Source organism: Pan troglodytes, chromosome 5, assembly GCF_028858775.2.
Source record: "Pan troglodytes isolate AG18354 chromosome 5, NHGRI_mPanTro3-v2.0_pri, whole genome shotgun sequence".
In the NCBI taxonomy this organism is placed as follows: Eukaryota; Metazoa; Chordata; class Mammalia; order Primates; family Hominidae; genus Pan; species Pan troglodytes.
The window spans coordinates 179,905,270-179,926,551 of record NC_072403.2 but is presented as its reverse complement, the minus strand read 5'-3'; the positions used below and the strand labels follow the sequence as shown (position 1 = coordinate 179,926,551).

Here is a 21,282-nt window from a genome sequence, read left to right as displayed (position 1 = left end):
AGCTAGATTAGAAAATCTGTGGGTTTCTTGAAGCAAATTCTTAATTTCCATGATTCTATTACTTTTTAATTCTAATGCAGTTATTTCAGTTACGGAATATTTCTCATACTCTCTTTTTCAACAAGTCTGGCATGAATTGCATTTTGATAACTTAGCTCACAGTAAAATCATGTTGGTCTTTTAAGAAACCAACTAGTCCACAGTAGTATTAGAATATGGACCTGCTAAGCCAGACCAGGGGAATCACAGGTTGCAGCACATCTTTACCATGTGCCCACTCACACTGCCCAGGGGCTCTCCTGTTCCAATGCAGAGGAACAGCAATAAGCAGGTCAGATGATATTCCTGCCTCAACAGCTTACATCCTGTGGTTGGGAAGTAGGATGCAGAGGAAGAAGACTAACAAGAAAACAAATAAATACCTTTAAAATAGTGACACACATTGTGAAAAATATAAGGTTGTGAGAAAGAACATGACCGAGAGCATCCTAAGCTTGGGTGACTGGCCAAGAACTCTCTGAAGAATAAACATTTGAACTCAGACCTGAACAACCAGACAGAAGTGGCCATGTGAAAATCTAAAGGAAGGGCTTTGTCTCAGCAGGGGACCAGCAACTGCTAAGGCCCAGGGCTGGGTAAGTCTGGTTGGGTTCACTGGCCAGTACGGATAGAGCGAGGGGAAAAGGGGCAGATGAGGTCAGGAACCAGCTGAGACCAGATCATACAGGACTTCCCAGACCACGATCACATCATGAGTTTGAATTATTCTAGTTAAAGTGAAAGCCACTGGAAGGGTTTAAGTTCTATGTGTATGAGAGAGAGAGAGAGAGAGAGAGAGAGAGAGAGAGAGAGAGAGAGGGTGTGGGTGCGTGCGTGCATGCAAGAGTGCACATGTATGACTGTGTCTGCGTGCATATGTCTAAGGAGGTGGACAAAATGTCACTTGTGCTTTCCAAAGAAGATCCTGGCTTTTGGATGAAGATAGGGACATTAGCAACAGGAGTGGAGTCCATTTAAACTGTGTTTTCCATGACACCAGAAGGCACACTCCTTATTTAATTACACTCCACATCCAAATACAGGCCTCAAGTAATTCACAAAAAAAAAGACGTACAATAGGATGAGCAAACAATTGGGTAGACTGCAGTAACATCTATATGATTTTGGTTAGTGCCCCGTTTTGAAGATGAAGAAACTGTGGCTCTTGGTTTGTACACAGTGGTTCCAACTGCACCCTGACCCCAGGTCCATGTTCTTCTGCACTTCACAGTGCCCCGCTACTCACAAGACTGCGTGCTAAAAAACCCAAGAGGAAGAATCAACTAAAACTTCTCTTACAATTCTGTTAATTTATCAGTGAAAAAAAAAAAAAACCCCATAACAATAAATGGTAGTAGAGTATTTGTACCACAAATGAATTAACTGAGATATATAGGGCATTTTGGGGTCAATTACATTTTGAAGCCATCATGAAGCAAATATAACTGAGTGTCAAAAACACAAAGTTCAGGGGCAAAGCTTGTTATGAATTATGATGCCTGATCAGCTGTGCGGTGAGTTTAACAAAAACAAATTAAGGAGGACATGCAGGTTCTGTCATCAGAACTTGAGAAACTAATCCTTGGGGTAAAAGAGAAAAAAATAACAGACACAGCTGTCACTCTCAGAGAAGTGGTGTTCACAGGTGCCCTTGTCTCCAGCCCACACTAAAGAATTAACCTGATAGCTAAGCTGATAGCTGCAGTAGGCTGTAAGGATATATTTTTTCAGAGGAAGTCATTTGTTAAAACTAACAAATAAAAACCTTGGACTTCATTAATACTTTTGGCTTCCTTAGTATTAACCATAAAGGGCCATTTTTTGTTATCAATATTTAGTTAAGAGTTTCCTCAGAGTCTACATATAGAAAAATGCTCCTTCTACCCCCAATCACCCCTTTAACAGACAAGCTGTACTTTGATGTTCTGCTATTTCTCCTCCTAATTCTTTGCGGTTTTTCCTGTTTGCTTTGATGACTCCTCTTAACAATCAATGGCTTTCCCTTAAGTTTCTGAATCACCTATACACTGTCTCCTAACACTGATCACTCCCAAACCCTAATCGCCATGTGCCACTGGAACACTAGCCTAAAATATATCCCATATCCTACCAGCACTTTATGTGACAAACATAAACAAAACCTACCTTCCACCCCCAAACATTCTTTCATTCTACAGTCCATCAACATCTTTCCAATAAAAAGCAGAGGGGCCATCCTAAATGCCTCCCCTCCTCAGTAAAATCCAGTCTATTGCCAGTTCCTGATAATTCTACCTCTTAAATATTTCTTCAGACCCTTCTCTCTTTACAGTCCCACTGTCAATGACAGAGCTCAGAGGCCCCTTATTCCTTATATGGCCAAAGCAATACTTTTAATGGGCATGCCTGCTCCTAATCAGAATTCCCTCAAATCCATCTTCCACTCTGCTTCCACAGTCATCTCTCCAGATATAAAGCTTAGGCTACAATGAAAGCCTTCTAAACCCCTAGCTTAAAACTCTTCAACAGCTTATTAACAAAGCATATCAAATTTTTCCATCAAAATACCCCCAACAGCAGTGCAAAATACATGGGGGAATCTGGGGACATAAGCTAACTGACATACAAAAACTTCCTATTTTATCGTAAAAAAAACATGCAAATGTTACATTCTAACCACATTAAAACATATTTCATTCTAACAAATATTTTTTAAAGTTAGATATAAAAATTGATACTCTAAGCTAGCTATGTTTACCATGACTCACTACCTCTAGCCCATACCTGAGTATTCTTTAAGGGAACCACAGAATACATTCAGAAATTCATTTCAGTAATAATGTCAAACTCCTTCTTACGGCATACAAAGTGCCCTCAGGTCTGGTATGTGGTTAGCACATGTAGCCATTTCTTAGCATTCCTCTTGTCTTTTAAAAAATTTTTACTACTGTTCTTCTTTGTATTTTCTTTCAGACTCCTTATTTTGTCTTTTTTGGTGCATATATTTAGAAATTATTTCAAATTCTTGACAGAACAAGACAAAATATATATAAACAAAGAATCACTTGGGTCTCAAATGTAATCTATTAGAATATTTATGGAACCAAGAAGTCCCGTACTCTCTGAGATCTTTTTTGAATCACTGGCACTACAAGTCCTGTGAAATATGTTAATTACGACTCAGTTATAGGGTGCTAAGGGTCAAAATAAGCACTAACACTAGGGTGGGCCAACGTTCCCCCCAGATGGTGGCTGTCTGGACACTAGGCTGAAATATGCTCAGGAGAAATAGAGTCCTGAGCAGTGTCTGCGATGGATGCAGAAGCAAGTGACCATGCATTCAATGTGTTACGTCTCATTTAGATCCCATCTCAAACAGAAAAATCATCTGAGGCAATCAGGAAAATTTAAACAATGACTAGTTATTTGATAGTATTAAGGAATTATTATCAATTATTTTATATATGATAATGATACTATGGTTATATTTTGTTTTGTTTTTAAGGAATCTTTATCCTTCAGGAAAATATACCAAAATATTTATAGTTGAAAGAATGAGAAGTTAGGGATTTGCTTCCCAATAATAGTTTGAGAATGGAGGCAACGTATTTTGGAGAACAGAAGAAACCTCAGTGATACGTACACGGGAGTTTATTCTATCTTTCTCTTTTTTTGTATATACTTGAAATTTTCTAATTTTTTTTTTTAAGAGCTGTATTGGGGAAAAGTATGAAACTAAACATATCCCTATGTGAACAGGACTCTTGTACATAGGGTAGGCTGATTTTGTACCAGAAGTATATGGTACACATTTGTTATGAAAAGGTTACACCACCCATTGCTTTAGTTAAAGCAAGTCTCACGCACGTACAGTGTAATTAAACAATGCTCTTTGTAACAGGTAGAACAGAGAAAAAATACCAAGTTGTACCTGAATCAGGCCGCCCATCTGAGCTCCGAAATTCCTGCATTCTCTTTTCCAATTTTTGCTGCCTCCGTCGTTTCATAACCACCTCAGGATTAGAAATGGTTCGAGTAAAGCTGGTTTCCGGCATGTCTTTGTAAACCTCAGCAGCCAGTCGAGAATTTTCACTGTAAGAAAAAAAAATACCAAAAATATTTTAAACACTGTTTTCTTATTAGAAATAGACACATTGCAACCGCACAAAAATCAAAATGGCAGGTGCTATTTGGCTACATCTGTACCTAAGAGGTCTGTTACGTACTATTTACCACATGCTAATTACTATATGATAAAGAATATAGTTTCTCTCAACACAAACTAATATATTGAACTAAGCAGACATCTATCATTAAAAGTTTACATTAATAGTGAGTTTATTCATGAATAATGTTAAAAGAAAAATATATTGATTATACATTTCAGTAACTTCCACCAGTGTTACCCTAAAACAGACCAATATTTTACCATGACCTTCCAACCACAAGAAAGAAATATAGGACTGAATACTTAATTTTGCAAAAATCTGTCTTAACATTACAGTAAATTTAGGCTGGGCATGATGGCTCATGCCTATAATCCCAACACTTTGGGAGGCTGATGTGGGTGGATAATCTGAGGTCGGGAGTTGGAGACCAGCCTGACCAACATGGAGAAACCCCGTCTCTACTAAAAATACAAAATTAGCCGAGCGTGGTGGCAAATGCCTGTAATCCCAGTTACTTGGGAGGCTGAGGCAGGAGAATCACTTGAACTCAGGAGGCGGAGGTTGCAGTGAGCCAAGATTGTGCCACTGCATTCCAGCCTGGGCAACAAGAGCAAAACTTCATCTCAAAAAAAAAAAAATTATAGCAAATTTTGAAAAGCCCAAATTAATTGAATGGAATGATTTTTTTTTAACACCTAAAAGATTTAAAAGCATTAACTTTCTTGAAGTTAAATTTTCAAAAAGAATTAATTGCTCCAACAGTTTCTGTGAAGAAGTCAAATGTACAGAATGATGAGCTGAAAACAATACTAAGTAACTGACATACTTAACTAAATTTTGGTAAACATACTTTAAAGACACAATTTTTAATCATAAAAAATAATTTAATTAAAAATAGTCAAGCTTTTAATCAAGTTGAACAACTTAACTCATTTTAAGTTAAATAATTTATCACCCCATAAACAAGATGATAAATAGAGCGAGTCATAAAGTAGAAGCTTTTGGTTTGTTTTGGTTTATTTTGAGACAGGGTCTCGCTATGTAGTCCAGGCTGGAGTGCAGTGGCACAGTCATTGCTCACTGCAACCTCTATTTCCCAGGATCAAGCAATCCTCCCACCTTAGCTTCCTGACTAGCTGAGGCTACAGGCATGAACCTAGCCTAAGTTTTAAACTCTCCTTTTCTTTGATTTTTTTTCATGTATGAGCAACGTATCTTTGTACATTTTTTTCTCTTGCATAACTGCATTTAATAGAGTCTTATTATGTAATACTAGACTCAAGTGATTACATAGGCATCACTGTCTAGTAGATTTATATCTAAACCCCCTTTTGATGCAACACAAAATAGGCTCAAATTCCACTTTAAAGTATACCTTATTCACTGACAAATGGTTAATATCCTCAATACATACAGGACACTTAGAATCAATTTTAAAATGGGAAAAAGCCTTGGACAGGCCACTCCAACAAAAGAATATAAATGGTTAATAAATATGTGGAAAGATGTTGCCTTATTAATAACAAATTCAATTTATGGAAGGTATTATATACTGTAGAGATAATATACTGTTCTGTGACACCTAAGAGTTGCAGGTGTAAGGAAAAGAGAAGTCTCCTGGGCTCCATGACAGTACGGGGCAGTCTGCCGATGGGTTCAGAACACATGAGTATCTGAACCCTGTCACCCAACCATTCTTCTAGAATGCACTCTAAGAAAATAATCAGATGAGTTCCCTAAGTCGTATAACAAGGATATTCACTGGAACATTTATTTAAAAACAAAACAAAGAACCACTATGAACAATCTATAAGTACACCAAAAATGGACTAGTTACATAAATTATGGAAGAACTATATAATACTGTATAATCATTTAAAAATGTTTTTGTGAAATATAAACATCTTAGTGGAAAAAATATCAAGTGAAAATCCAGTTGAAGAAACCGTGGTTACATTTCTGTTTAAAGCCTCTCCAGACAAGTATATGAAATAGAAACATTTATAGAGAAAAAACAAACTAGATTATGATTCTCTCTGGGTTCATGTGATGACAGGTGAGTTCTTTACGTTCTTCACCCTTTTTGGCAAATCTATGTATTCTGACTTTCTAAAAAGAGTATACATTATTTGATTACGGAAAAGTAATGTATAGAATACCATGTAGTCAAGACCAAGGCAACAGCAAGCTGCCTAAGAACAGGCATATGATAACCAAATGCACTAACTAAAAAACCAAAAACTGCTGAGGGTGAAAACAGGAACTAGAAACTCCACATTAAGGGGAAAGTCTAGTTTCTCCCAATGACTCTGTTATAGTAAAAATGCAATGATTTAACTTATTCCCTCAGCTCTGTGTCAGATCCTCAAACACTTAAAATAGGTAACCATCTACAATGGAACTGGTGTGACACAATAAGAAATGGGAGGTGGGAGTGGAGGGAACTAGATGGTGACCTGAAGCTTAAAAGGGAAAACCTGCTTTTCACCTTGTCAGCCTCTGACTAGGCATTAAGTGTATCTGAGGTACATATGAGACAACTGCTGCCTCATGGCCAAAACCACAGAAATGAGGAAAAAACCCAGCTGAAGATGAAAAAGAAAAATAATAATGTTAACTAGAGTTTGCTTATTTAAGACTAGCAAGACTGTGGGTGCAGAGATTCTTCCCAAGCACAGCAAGACAGGCACTGCCAGCAATGAACCCTGCTTAGGTAAGACCCTCTATCCTCCCTCCACACAGAAGAGCTGGGAGTAGACCCAAACACATTTCCTGACTGATACTCATCCTTTTCATAATTTATCTGAAAATTTAACAATTTTGGTGCAACAAAAACATCTGATTTGGAGCACAAAGAAAGGGGAACATTTCCAAAACTGACTTACACATCCTCCCCTTGGAAAGGTCTATCATCTTTATCAGATGCCTGTCGCAATGCCTCTTTTTCTCTCTTCTTTTTTTCCTTCTTTTCTTTCTTTGAGAGAGTTCTCTTGAAGTTCTGGATAACCCCTTCTTTTTCCTGCTTTTCAGGTCCATTACTTTGAGCCTTCTGATGAAAGTAACATTATCACCATATTGACTACTATACAGAATCACATAAAATTGCCTACGGCTTAGGTAACTTCATCTCACATGCTGCCGAACATGTGAACAAAGCTACTGAAACACAGGAAGGTCTGGAGTAATGAGAATGGTCTTCATCTTGATTCAGCTGGCAGTTACATGGGTGTATTTATCAAAATCAATTGAACTGCACACTCAAGATCTGTGCGTCTCACCGAATCTATATTTTACCTCATTTAAAAACTAGCAAGCAAGCAAGCTAAGAAACAAAAATCAAAGCCAGTTAGAAAACTGGGGGAGAAATGATGAAATCTGATTTTCAGTAAATAAAACTCCAAGTAATTTACATAAAGTAACTTGAATAAAAGAAACCTAACAAAATTATAAAAACAAAGAGTGAATTATAGACAAATCGCCTATAGTAGTTTTTAACTTTAAAGGAATTGTTAAGAGTAGCTATAATAAATTGGCTTTTATGAAACTGTTGTAAGTATTATGTTTGTGCAAAAATCTCTAACTTCGTTTCCAGATCTGATTTATTTGCTTGCTTCTTCTTAATTTGTATTTTAACCTCGAACAATGGCCTGCTAGCAGATGACAGAGATGCATTATTTTTACAGATAACTTAATAAGAAAATAACTATGAAAAATAAGGAAAAGAATGGCTATTGTGATGGGAAAGAAAACTACCTTCTGCTTTATAAGTTATGGGAGAAAAGCATGTGAACACTGCCATTTGATTCATAGATACTTGGAGCACTGCACTGGTCTTAGGAGTTCCAATACATGTCAATGAGGGTCTGTGGTCCATAGCAAAATATACAGAATGAAAGAGCATCTGCTGAAATTGTGGAGCAGAAATGAAATAAAACATGTATAGCAAAACAATGGACATGCATTCTTAACTTTTTTTGTATTTGCTGCAAATATGACACATCACTAAGCACAGTAACAAATAAGGTCAATACATTTTGTACATCTCCATGACTCTTCAACATGGAACAGTGACATCACACAAAATAAAAAATTTCTGCTGCTAAAAGTGATTAACGACAGCCTTTTCCCAATCTGTTGGGGGGCGGGGCGGGGGGGAATGAAATGGAAGATTTTTCATAAAAATATTCTTAACCTTTGCATTTGCTATCACTTGTCCATAATGAATTCTTGTGTAAGATGCCACTTGATTTAGCACAAAATAAAACATAGCAGCACAGAATTCCAGATATCCTACCACCTAGGAAGTTGTAGAATCACTCTATTCCATCATTCAAGAAAGTTTACTAATTCCTAACCCTGCACATAATGAAAATGTTTTAAATGACCAAAGTTGCATCTAAAAGTTCACAAATAGATATAAAAGCATTATTTTCCCTTTTGATCCTTATTAGAACTATTCTGATTTTATATTTTGGAAAAAAAAAATAACTGCAGCTGATCACCTGATCATTAAATCTCACAGTAATGAGTTTACATAAATATTCTTTGAAAAGGTGAGAAACAATATCTGGAATTACTAGTTGAGATAAAGGATAAAGTAGGGAGAAAAAGGCTTCTTTGAAATTATTTTCTGGGAGGAGGGTAAAAGGGTTTATAAAGAGAAGCAAAAAACAGAAGGAACTCCTGTAACAAAACATCAGTCTCCTGTTTATCAGTCAGACCTGGCCCTGGACCAAGACCGGCACAAAATACTGAGGGTTCCTACCTTAGGAGGAATGGCGTCATTCTCATTCTTAAGAACAAATCTGCCTTCCCGATCATCTTTGTTCCAATTCAGTTGTACAACTAGAGGTTTCTCATCTATATCCAATCTTCTTTCTTCTTCAAAACATGAAATGAAAAAAAGAATAAGCTATGGTTATTTCATAGAACTAGCTAATACAAGCATTCTGATATACATTTAATTTTATAGACAAAGCACCTACTTGCAGACTGAAATGTATTGTTCAAAATGTAAAATCATTTGTTTTAATTAATTCAACATTTTGTTGCTACTGTATGTTTATTGCCACATATCCAGTGCCAGACACTGAACAGAGGCAATTCCCTCATTTAGATCTAACTGGGAAAATAAGAGAAATATACATGAAATAAGAAAAAAAGTATACATGGTTTTTGCTAAAAGCTTATTTCTGTAAATCAAATTATCTCATCTGCAACTGGAAAATAAGGACATAATGTTAATACCACACACAAGTTCCACTGATTCTATGAGATTGTTCTCATCACATTAATGTTATACCCCACACAAAGTGATGGCAGCAGCCCTCACCAGTCTTGGAAGTGATGACTGCACTATTCTTCCTATCTCTGTGCATCTGATCCTTGTCTCCAAAATTTGCCCACTTCAACACTTACCTCTCCTTCCACCATAAAGTTACCATCACTTTTCTTATGTAAAGTATTATGTTTGGTATATTACTTCTTTCATTAGCAAGCCTCCCAGGCACACTTATCAGGAACATGGTACTCCATGGAGGGTCTCCGTGAGAGCCTCACACAGCCTGACCACCTCACAGAGGCCTACAGTCGCTGGAAGCTGTGGAAAAAAGGCGGCACTGAAGGATGGACCTGCTCCTACTGGCCAAGACACCCATCCTAGGCTGGAGAAGACTAAGGAAGCAGGAGCTGGCAACAGATTTGAGGCTGCAAGCCCCACACACAAGTCAGGCTACATTCCCCAGGAATTCTCCTTTCGCTCGGAGAAATCCATTCACTCTGCTCAAACCTTCAACTGTTCTTTGAGCCATTGCTACAAATTTAAACAGGTATTGAGTGACCTACCCAAATCTTTCTTTATCTTAAAGTCCCTACCTTTTAGTGTACAATTTGGCAGAATTTTAGTTTTTTTAGAAATGCCTCTTTCAGAAACATCTGTTACAGGAATGCTCTGTAACCTGAATATCAGTAACACAAGACCCAGCACTTTCGGAGTTGAGTAAGGAAAGTAAAATTCACCATAAAATAAAATCACTGACTCCCTATCCAAACATCACTCCCTGTCCAGCTCTGCCCACTGCCCAGCACCCCATCAGTCACATCACCTCACAGTCAGAATGCATATGACAGTGCCCTGTCACACAAACTGCAAACTGCCATACTTTGCAGAAAAGGACAAGACTGCACGATGCTGGCTGGACTCACACCTATAATACCAGCACTTTGGGAGGCCAAGGTGGATAGATCGATTGAGCTCAAGAGTTTGAGACCAGCCTGGGCAACATGGCGAGATCCGATTTCCACAGAAAAAAAAAAAAGAAGAAGAAGAAATTAGCCGGGTGTGGTGGTGTGTGCTTGCAGTCCCAGCTGCTTGGAGGGCTGAGGTGGGAGAATCACTTGAGTCCAAGAGGTTGAGGCCACAGTGAACTGTGATGGCACCACTGCACTCCACTCTGGGTGACAAAGTGAGACCCTGTCTCAAAAAAAAAAAAAGAAAAAAAAAAAAAAAGATTGCACAATGCTGATGAAAGTGATAGTAAAAACTCCATCAAGCACAAACTTGGCCAATGATAAATGAGGATCAGACAGACCAATTAATAACTAAAGAGACAACTGATAAGGATGATGATAATATAGACTCCTTGCAAGAGAAAGATGTGATTTTCCAAGGACTGGAAGACGTTCTGAGAAATACTGGTTCAAGTCCTAAACTCAAAGTGCTCTTCATAATCACACCCCAACAGTCACACAGAAAGTCAAGAAAGACAACCCAAGATTAAGTCTTTGTTTTTTCAATTAGTCCATATTTGAAGCAATAAATGATAAATATGAGATACACTTTGTTTTTCTAACAAAGGTCTCCAAATGCTGTCACCATTTACTATAAAATTTGATTCCAGATGAGGGTCTTACTATGTTGCCCAGGCTGATCTCAAACTCCTGATTTTAAGTAGCCCTCCAACCTCAGCCTCTTGAGTAGCTGTGACTATCGGTACATGCTACCACATTCAGCTTTGATCCTAGTTTTAAATGTGTTTTTCTAAGGGGCCTTTTACAGATACTATCTCTGGAAAACAGTACTTTGCTGTATTAGTAATAATATATTACAATAAAAACACTAGGTGAGGCAGTACAAACGATCACTTTGGTTAGGTTATTCAACGAAAAGATGCCCAGAGACTATATGACCAGGTCAGCCCTTGAAGGAAAGGATAAGCATAGGTTGTTCCAGAAAACTGTCAGAAAGAGAGGCAGTAACAGCATGGTGAGGGCACAAGGGTCTTACTACAGCCTCACGCAGGGGAAGAGAACTATTAATTTGAAAAAGCACTTTCAATGCTATGCCAAAAATTTAAATTTTAAATGAGCAATAGTTTACCACCACCCTCCCCATAAAAAATGACACCATAATGATGACAACAACGATGATATTGACAGTACTACTAATAGTGTTGACAAAGATTATCCAGGTAATTATATACAGGATATGCTAAAAGGAGGCTGGTAAAAATAGGAGGCCATGAGACTAGCTAAAGAATTATCATGTAGCCAGGCGCGGTGACTCACGCCTGTAATCAAAGCACTTTGGGAGGCCGAGGCAGGTGGATCACAAGGTCAGGCGTTCAAGACCAGTCTGGCCAATACAGTGAAACCCTGTCTCTACTAAAAATACACAAAAAATTGGCCAGGTGTGGTGGTGTGCGCCTGTAATCCCAGCTACTCAGGAGGCTGAGGCAGGAGAATCGCGTGAACCCGGGAGGCGGAGGTTGCCGTGAGTCAAGATCATGCCACTGCACTCCAGCCTGGGCGACAGAATGAGACTCTGTCTCAAAAAAAAAAAAAAAAAGAATTAGTCCGTAATGGAAACAATAGAAATGCTAGTTATCAAAATACAGAAATAAAAAATTTTGGATAATTATTTTATCAACTGAAAATATAAGAAGTTAAAACCACAGTAAAAATTAGGGATAGAACAGTAAGTCTGAATTCCTTCCATAAACCAAAATTACCAAATCGTTCTCGTTGCAAAATTTTTACTAGATGAAAATCCTTCAGAGTGCAACTTTTAGAAAACTACCATTAACAATTATGTATACATCATAAAAGTAAAGCAAGAAGAGGGCTGAGATATTCTAAAGCACGTGTGAGTAGGCACTGAAGGTAAAGAGGGAACTGGGTCCTACTGTATCTTTACGCATTTAAGATCTCTTCTGCCTTAGTGGTTTCATTCACATTTTTAAAGTAGCATGATCCTTTTTTATGTTTCCTACTGAATTCACACAAAGACTTGGACTATATAAAAAGAATAGATGCAGAGCTTCCCTGGTGGCTGAAGGTTTGGGGCTGGGGCTTTAGCTCACTAGGGCTGCGGTATGCAAACGTGCTGAGGTGACCCCAGGGCACTGAGGAGCATTTAAATATTCAAGAGAAACAAGGTCCATGTGCCAGACACCAAAAGAACTGGTTCGGGTGGCTGCTGGACCACAGCAAACTGCACAGCGTCTCTTCTGTCGGCATCACATACATACAAAGCTGGGTTTTCCGTAACGCTGTAATAAACAAGCAGTACTCTCTGAAAATCAACATGGACAAGAAGTCAGGGCTCCCAGGGTCTGAGGAGCTCGGAAAGGCCCAAGAGGCACAACTGTCCCAGCAGACAGCAGCTGTGATTAAGAATAAAATGAAAGCTTCAGTTTTCCATCATTTTATGTGTACTATTTTTCAAACATCTACCTAACTGTTCACTGTTAAACACTTACTAAACCTGTCTGAATCTAACTACTTAATGAAACGGACTATTAGGTATTTCCTCTGGCCTAGCGGTGCCATTATTAAAAAATTACTGAGACGCTAAGGTTTCTGTAACCCAGAAAAGACTGAGAACCTGCATGCTAGGGCTTTCCTCATACCTGAGGCACTGGTGAAAAAAACCCAGCACTTTAAGCCCAAAGGTGTGGAAGGGTACCTGAGGGAGTGGGGAAGACACTATTTCCTTCTTCTTTAACCATCTTTTTGTTTTCGCCCTTTTCTTTAAAAAATCAAATTCATCCAATTTTTAGACCTCAAACTCCAATCTTACATATTATTCAAAGACTTCACACTCAACAGTATTCAACTAACTGAACAGCACAGACTAAAAAGAAAAAAAGGTGGAAGTGAGAGAGATTTTATTCTTCTTTGTAACCTATTTACAAAAATTCTAAGGTAAAGGAAAAACTCAGCTTCAGAAAAATCACTCAAAATTGAGAACACCCTCTATTGTTAAATTTAGTTTTGGCATTAATGATGAAGATGATAACCTTAAGAAAAAAAGTAAATAAACAACAACAACAACAAAATGGCCTGACTTACATAATACTGAGGGAAAAAGGATTTAGTCACACCTGAAAATCCCACATACTACCAACACTTTAGTCTATTTTCATATGTATTTTTTGAGTAAAAAAAAAAAAAAAAGGTTCAAAAAAGATCTGTGGATGGAACTTAAAAGAGGTATTCAAATTAGGTTTGTGCTATACATAAATCCTTTATTTGCTGCACCAACTGTAATCTGTATTTTATTAAAACAGGTTACTCAACATTTCCAAAACACCAATGAAAAAATTTTAAAATTTCTACATTTCATTTTATTAATTTTTTTAGAGACAAGGTCTCACTCTGTCACCCAGGGTGGAGTGCAGTGGCACGATCCTAGCTCACTGAAGCCTCAAACTCCTGAGCTCAAGTGATCCTCCTGCCTCAGCCTCCCAAGTAGCTGGGACTACAGGCATGTGCCATCATGCCCAGCTAACTTTTTTTTTTATTTTTTTGTGGAGACGGGTCTCACTATGTTGCCTCAAGCAATCTTCCCACCTCAGCCTCCCAAAGTGTCAGGATTACAGGCATAAGCCATGGCACTTACCTAAATTTCCACATTTCTTAATCAGTCTAATTTTAGTTGTCATTTGATATTGCTATATAAGATATTTTCAGAAATTTCTAATGTTAATACAAGCAGAAATTACTAAATACATAAGGAGGTTTCCTTAAGATACATACCCTAAATTATTCCCAAAGAATAATGAAAATGTATTGTTTCAGAAGGCAAAAATATTACAGCAAGATTGATGACTCATACCCATATAATATTTAACTGTGTTACAATTATAATATTATAATCTCTACATAAGAGCCACATAAAACATTCTCAAAAAGCAGGTAGCATACTACACAATGTATGTGACACCCAGATATGTTGGATAAATGTAACGCTACTTATCTTTGGAGAAATAAGCATATGCAAAATTAATATATTCATTCTAACTTCCAACAGATACATGTGCCGGGATTTATAAGAACACTTCCCAGACATAAAACAGTTTTCTCAGCCTGCCAGCTACTCTCCTACCCACCAAAAGAGAAGAAAGATGGAGACGAGCAGTAAACCTGACATGACCACAATGACCCTGGACAAGCTGTCTCTTCACAGGTCAGGTCACGCCTCTAGCAAACCCTTCCTGTATACACTGACCTCCGCTGACATGCACTTCATAGAGTGAATACTTGGGAGACGACAGCATTCGCATATCAGGTCGAAATTTCTCCGCGAGCGTTTCGATTACATCTTGAGTGGTGGCAGTACTAGAGACCCGAATACATTTTGTTGCAAAGTTTCCAGCAGCTTTATCTTGAAAATAAAATCTCATCACTCCATGGAACTCCAAATCCTAAAAGAAAACAAAATGGTACATTTTTGGAAAACAACATTCTGAAAAGGATTCACTTTTTGTAATAATAAATGAGAAAGTCTGTTCACTTTTTAAAAAAATGCTTCATCATAAACATCTGAGACTAACGTAGAGAGATGGGTTTTTAGTCTTCAAGTTTCATTTCTGACTTTGAACAAGTTACTAACAATTTCTCTTTGCCTCACCTGTCTCACGTATGAAATAATGGCTGTCAAATAGATGATGTTATCAACAGCTAACATCTATTGGTCCTTGGCAAGTGGTAGGCACACCATGACACTCAATATTTATAAGAATGCAGCTCAACAGATACTATGATTTAACCCTATTTCAAGATCTAGTTGTCCAAACTCATAGAGTTGAGTTCGGTGCTCGAGCTGGTATGTGGCAGATCCAGAGTTAAGACCCAGATCCACCAGACTCCAAAGTCCGTGCCTGTACTGCCCGTGAGGTCCCTTTCCAGCTCCAAGGGTCAAAAGCCTAAATGAACAAGTTCCTTTTAAAAAGCAAGAGGGAAATGTTGGTCCCAACCATTAATGTGAATAAATGAAAACTCTTAATTTTTGAAGAATATATTATGTTGGTGCAAAATTGTGGGTTTTGCCATTATTTTCAATGGCAAAAAGCACAAGTACTTTTGCACCAACCTAATAGTTGTAACTAATTTTCTAAATGAACTACTTGCCCATAATCAATGAACGCATTTTAGATTTGTCTCAAAATCTTACCTCTAGAGAAAAAGCACATTGGAATTCCAGCCAAAGGTATCCCCTCCACAGGTATCATCTACTGCAATGTGGGCTGACACTCACAACTGTGGGATGTCCTTTCCCATTATTTCCTTGCACACAGAAAAAGCACAACTCCCAACAAAAATTCCAGAGAATATTTCTAACTCCTAGGTCACTTTTACTGTCTCAAGCAAGATTAAAGATTCAGTTGTTCAACTAAAGTCATCCTTGGTTCCACATCTGATCCATCAAAATACACCCAGAATCCAACCAAAGTCCTGTTCAAACTAAGTCACAACACATCATTCCTTGGCTTTACATTTTGCAATGGCTTTCATGTTCTCAAAAGTCAAACCATTTGGTCCTCAAAGCCCATCACACTGAATGAAGCCTTTCTTTACTTTTCCCCAATCCACTAGCCTCTTTTTGACTAATAAGTATGAACTAAGAAGTACTTATTTGAAGAAAAATAGGAGAAATGGGATACAGGTTGAGAATACCTTATTCAAAATGCTTGGAACCAGAACTATTTTGAATTTTGAGTATTTGCAGATTTTGGAATATTTGCATGATACACTTCAGCATGTCTGATCTGAGAATCTGAAATCTGAAATGCTGCAATATGCACTTCTCCTTTGAGTGTCATGTTGGCGCTCAAAACATTTCAGATTTTGGAGCATGTCATATTTCAGGTTTTCAAGTTAGAGACACTTAACCTGTATTAGAACAGGGTTAACAACTATACAAACTTATGAAAATCAAAACAAAAAAATGAGACAGTAAGGCACATTTCTAGCCCTGAAACTTTACAGTGCTTGCTCAGGGTGTCTTGTTACCCACTATACCAAGAGAAAATACAAAACAAATGAGCATGTATGTTCAGAAACAACACTTACCCATAGATTCTGGAGTAAAGGAGGGCCATAGTTTTGGGTGCAAGACCTGAGAAAGCTTAAAGAGTTGGCAAAATGGGAGCTACATGAGTAGGAGTCCTGCTGTCTCTCAGAAATTCTATCAACAACCTCTTAGTCTGGTCTGGGTCAAGTAACAAACAAAGCAAACCTGACATCCTTTTAAACATGTCCATCTCTATGTTAGTCTGGCAACCCTAAAACCTTTATAACTGCCGGGCACGGTGGCCCATGCCTGTAATCCCAGCACTTCGGGAGGCCGAGGTGGGCGGATCACCTGAGATCAGGAGTTCGAGACCAGCCTGACCAAGATGGTGGAACCCTGTCTCTACAAAAAATACAAAAATTAGCTGGGCGTGGTGGCAGGCACCTGTAATCTCAGCTACTCAGGAGGCTGAGGCAGGAGAACTGCTTGAACTCGGGAGGTGGAGGTTGCAGTGAGCCAAGATCGCGCCACTGCACTCCAGCCTGGGTGACAGAGCAAGACTTCATCTAAAAAAAAAAAAAAACCAAACCTTTATAACTAAAAATGCATGCGAAACATGCTCCTACACTATAAACCTGTGAGTCTTAGGTAATATTAATGACAGGCCACGCTCACCGCCTATGTGCCAGGTACTGTGCTGACCACGTCCTATGCACTGTCTCCCCAGCTTCCCTTCACCTCCGTTCTCCCCACATCTGCTGGCTGTACCTCTTGGAATCATTCAAGCATCTGCCGCTACCCCCTTCCACGGACTCCTAAAATGGCACTTTAGAAAACAAAAATTTCTATACAAATTTAGCTGTATAAATTTAAGATTTTATCATGGGAGCTGTATTTTTATTCCAGGATTCCGATACTTTCACACTACCACCCTGAAACCATCTTTATACTAAACCTAATAGTCTCTAAAATATTCATTGGCAAAACTACCCCCAGGCTTCTCCAAAGGCTCACCCTTATACAAGAAGTTAAAGCAAAAAAGCAATTAATCTCCATAGTACTCAATCATTTTGCTAACAAAACAGTTTTACATTAGTTGTGATCAGAATAAAACAGGCCAGATGTACCAAAGGATGACAAGAAATACAAAAGCACCAGTTTCCCTGAGAATTGCCAACAAATACTTCCAAATTACCAGATATTAAAGAACCAAAAGAAAAACAGAAGCATCATCTGTGGCTGGCAAGGGTGAGAGGGAATGCCCATTAACATCAGCAACACAAAGGAAAGAATCCAGAATGAGCTGATAAAGACAAACAGGGAAAAGAGGAGAATCCACTTAGCCATCTTCATGAAAATTCCTTACATATAAATTACTGCCCTTCACTGTAAAAAAGGAAACTGCAAACATAAAATCTTTATTACCAATGTGGCCCAGCTACTTACCTTACATAAAATGTTAAGAGATCAAAGAGAGAAAAAAAAGAAACCCAAGGGAGTAAGGAGATACTGGTGTCCTCATCAAGCAGTAGCATTCCTGTGTATAGAAAAGTAAGAGTATTCCTGGAAACAATGTTCCAGGTTCTACCAAGCCTAAATAAAGCCTATGAAAACTAGGTTTTATTACATTTCATGTGCACTACATGTTAATAAATATTAATTTAGTTTGACATCACACAAGAATGTATTAATACCTGTTCCCAGAATATTCCCTTAATAAACAGATTAACATTCTGCTCAATTATTTTGCCAATCATGTTTGGCTGGTGTGAATAATTCCACAGAATCTTATCAAAACTAGTCAAATGGATAAAATCAAGTTCCTAAACCTGAAAACTGGGTATGAAGGGAGGGGAGAGGAGGGGAGGTCCAAAGAAGTACACTGACCACCAACACCTAGCTTGCCCAGCAGCAGGGCTGAGGTACAGCCAGCATTAACTGGCCCCAGACCTGCCTACATCACCATGCTCTGCTGGGAGTTTGACACTAATTATTTTTCTCTGATCTTACAACAGGTACAAGAAAAGTTCCAGAAGAAACAAATGAATGAATGGTTAAATGAGAGAAAGAAATTGTTGGTGACTTGAGACCATCACCTACCTAGACAGGCCTGGCATTCAAATACAAGTATTCTTACTGCTCACGAGGGACTCCGAGGCAGCTCACGCCCCACACAGTGCCTAATCAACCTCATCCACCACGTCTAGACATCTGTCTGTCCTACAGTGCAGCGGAAACATCTGGGGGGCTGCAACAGGACATGAACAGGTTCACATTTCAACATGACAGCCACATCCTTGAGTGAGTTATTTAAAGTCTATGTGAACTCAAATCTCCACTTTATAAAATGAAAACAAGCTTGTTTTGAGGATTAAACAAAATATATAAAGCAACTCATGCTACCTCACACACAGGTAAGTGCTCAACAATGAGAAGTTTTCTTCTTTACAGTCTCTCCCACTAGAATATAGCTTTTCTGGGACAAGGAAACCTCTTTTATTCACTGTTCTAGGTCCTCCCTCAGGATCCAATACAATGCTCTGCATATAACAATAAAAACAAATATGAGTCAAGATGCCCAATAACAAGATCTAATTCTGCCAGCTGTGGTTGTCTGTTCTCAATTGATAAGAATGCTGGAAAGCAAAACTTAAATTTATAATAAACAGCCATAAAGTCTCAAGGGCAGAATTAATAGTCTAATATGTTGCAGCCAACCTAGTTATAATCTTACAAAGACAAAGGTTTCTTAAAAAAAAAAAAAAAAAAAAAAAGCATTGCTATAGGTACTTAATACCTAAATGAAGAGCTTACTTGCAAGCAGCATGTTTTCAGAAAGAAGTTTCGATTTAGAATAGGTAAGATAATAACTGCCTATGATCACTTCATCAGTACAGTCAGCGTACAATGCTCATCTCAGTATGTCTCAATAATTTAATTCAAAGGGAAGGAAAAAATATAATAATCACATTTCCGTTCCTTAATGGTTATTTCTCCTGCCAGGAAAACAAGTTTGTTTGGTAAATATTTACCTTGATACACACTTTTCCCTGAGAAATATTATCACCAATGATTACTGAAACAGAAAAACTGCTTTAGGTCAACTCCAAAACAAAATTCTTTTCATGCTTATCAAAAGAATACAATGATCCAAAACTAAAAAAAAAACAACAATAACAAAACCAAGCTACACTGTGAAATTATTAGAGTCAATACAAGAAATAAAGAATTAAAGGCGGAGATTTTCTTTTAAATATCAGTATTTCATTAATAAAACTGACAATCAACTGGCTGTATTCTCCAAGCCAGCAGAAATTCACCAGGACAACCCTAAACCTCCTTTTGATAAAGCTAATCAGAATCATTCTTTCTAAAACTTAAATAGGTCAACCATGCACAATTTACTTTTCTTCTATGGTTAGCACTTAGACGAAACCCATGTCCTAGCCAGTAGCAAAACAATGCTAACTTCAAACAGATCATCAATTCCTACTCCCCATGGAGGAAACTGACGGACTGTCCACTTTATTACACATGCACACAACCAATTTATTTCTTAGGCTGGTGTCTACAAAATATGTGCAAAGGTTAAAAAAAATACAGCTGTGCCTTCAACACACACCAGTTGCTAGTACACAAAACAACCTGGCGGCAATAGCCATTTGACCTACTTAACATTAAGGTGTTAACTAACAGCTTTAGGTAGAGGATAGAAGAAATATTTGAATATGGGCTTTTGAAATCTTTTCTATGAACACTATTTTTAAATACTAATACTTCAAGAACACTATTTGAAATGAAATACATTTCATTACCTAAAATTTTTACAAGACAAATAATATACCTGGAAGCAATTGAAAAAGAAAAAAAAAAAAAAAAGAACGGCCATAAAATTTCTTCACCAGGCTAACATTCTTTCCACTGGATTCATTCCCAAGAAACCGTCTTCCTAGCCCTTTCCTCCCACTCCTCATTCCTATAAAGCTCCTAGAAACCCAGTTTTCTATTAGCACTAATTCCATTACCTTAGAATTTTCTGACGTTCCCGACCACAAAATAATTTTCTCTAGAAATTCAATCAATTTGCTTTGTCTTTAACCTTGGTTTCCTCATTTATAAAATGAGCACAGTAAAGTATGGACTTACACAGGGCACTATTATTCTGTTGCTGGCAATGTAAACTGGCAAATAAGCAACTGAGAGCAACTTAGCAAACACAATCCAATTCTAGAAAAAGAATTTACACCTTCATGTGTACATGTGGTCTTTAAAATCAAATGACTTCGTTAAATTTTTGTCTGAAAATAAAGGCATAAGCTTAACACACAGCAATGCACAACTGTGTAATGTGAACCAACCACTGTACTAGAAGTACATCTTAATGCTTATTCACCAAATCTGAGAAAGACCAAGTTCACTGAAAGTGGGAAAAGGTCATCTTCCAAGCAAAGAACAAAATATTTCTGGACTTAAGAAAACTAACAAAACAGAGAGAAAGCACACGATTGCACAGATCTCCCTTTTTATGAACTCTAACAAAAATCCATCCAGTACCCAAACACCTAAATGTTATAAATAAAACAAAATTCTCTGCCAGAAAACACAGCCTGCTGTGAAAACCAACAAGCCAACATACTTTTTAAATTGCCCCAGTTATAACTGCCAACATTATCTACTTAACAATCATCTGCTCACAGCAGCTACACATTTGTAAGCCATAACCCTGCCAACTTTCAAAGCAAGTGAAATCAGTGCTCTGCTGCTGGACTTCACTGGAATTAGAAATCTACCCAAACTCTT

General features: G+C 37.8%; 1 protein-coding gene across 37 annotated transcripts in view; it reads right to left on the bottom strand.

The window, feature by feature from the left end:
- The window catches only part of AFDN (afadin, adherens junction formation factor), a 145,978-nt gene that overhangs the window by 91,844 nt on the left and 32,852 nt on the right, over positions 1-21,282 (bottom strand). For 26 of the 37 annotated variants that reach the window (XM_016956646.4, XM_016956632.3, XM_016956636.3 and 23 more), the window contains exons 2-5: positions 14,698-14,893; positions 8,953-9,068; positions 7,073-7,236; positions 3,950-4,110 (exon numbers count right to left, since the gene is read on the bottom strand). In XM_016956646.4, coding sequence (XP_016812135.3) covers positions 3,950-4,110; positions 7,073-7,236; positions 8,953-9,068; positions 14,698-14,893 — 637 coding nt within the window. The remainder of the gene's footprint in view (positions 1-3,949; positions 4,111-7,072; positions 7,237-8,952; positions 9,069-14,697; positions 14,894-21,282) is intronic. The other 11 variants (XM_016956633.3, XM_063813684.1, XM_063813686.1 and 8 more) reach the window with 3 other exon arrangements.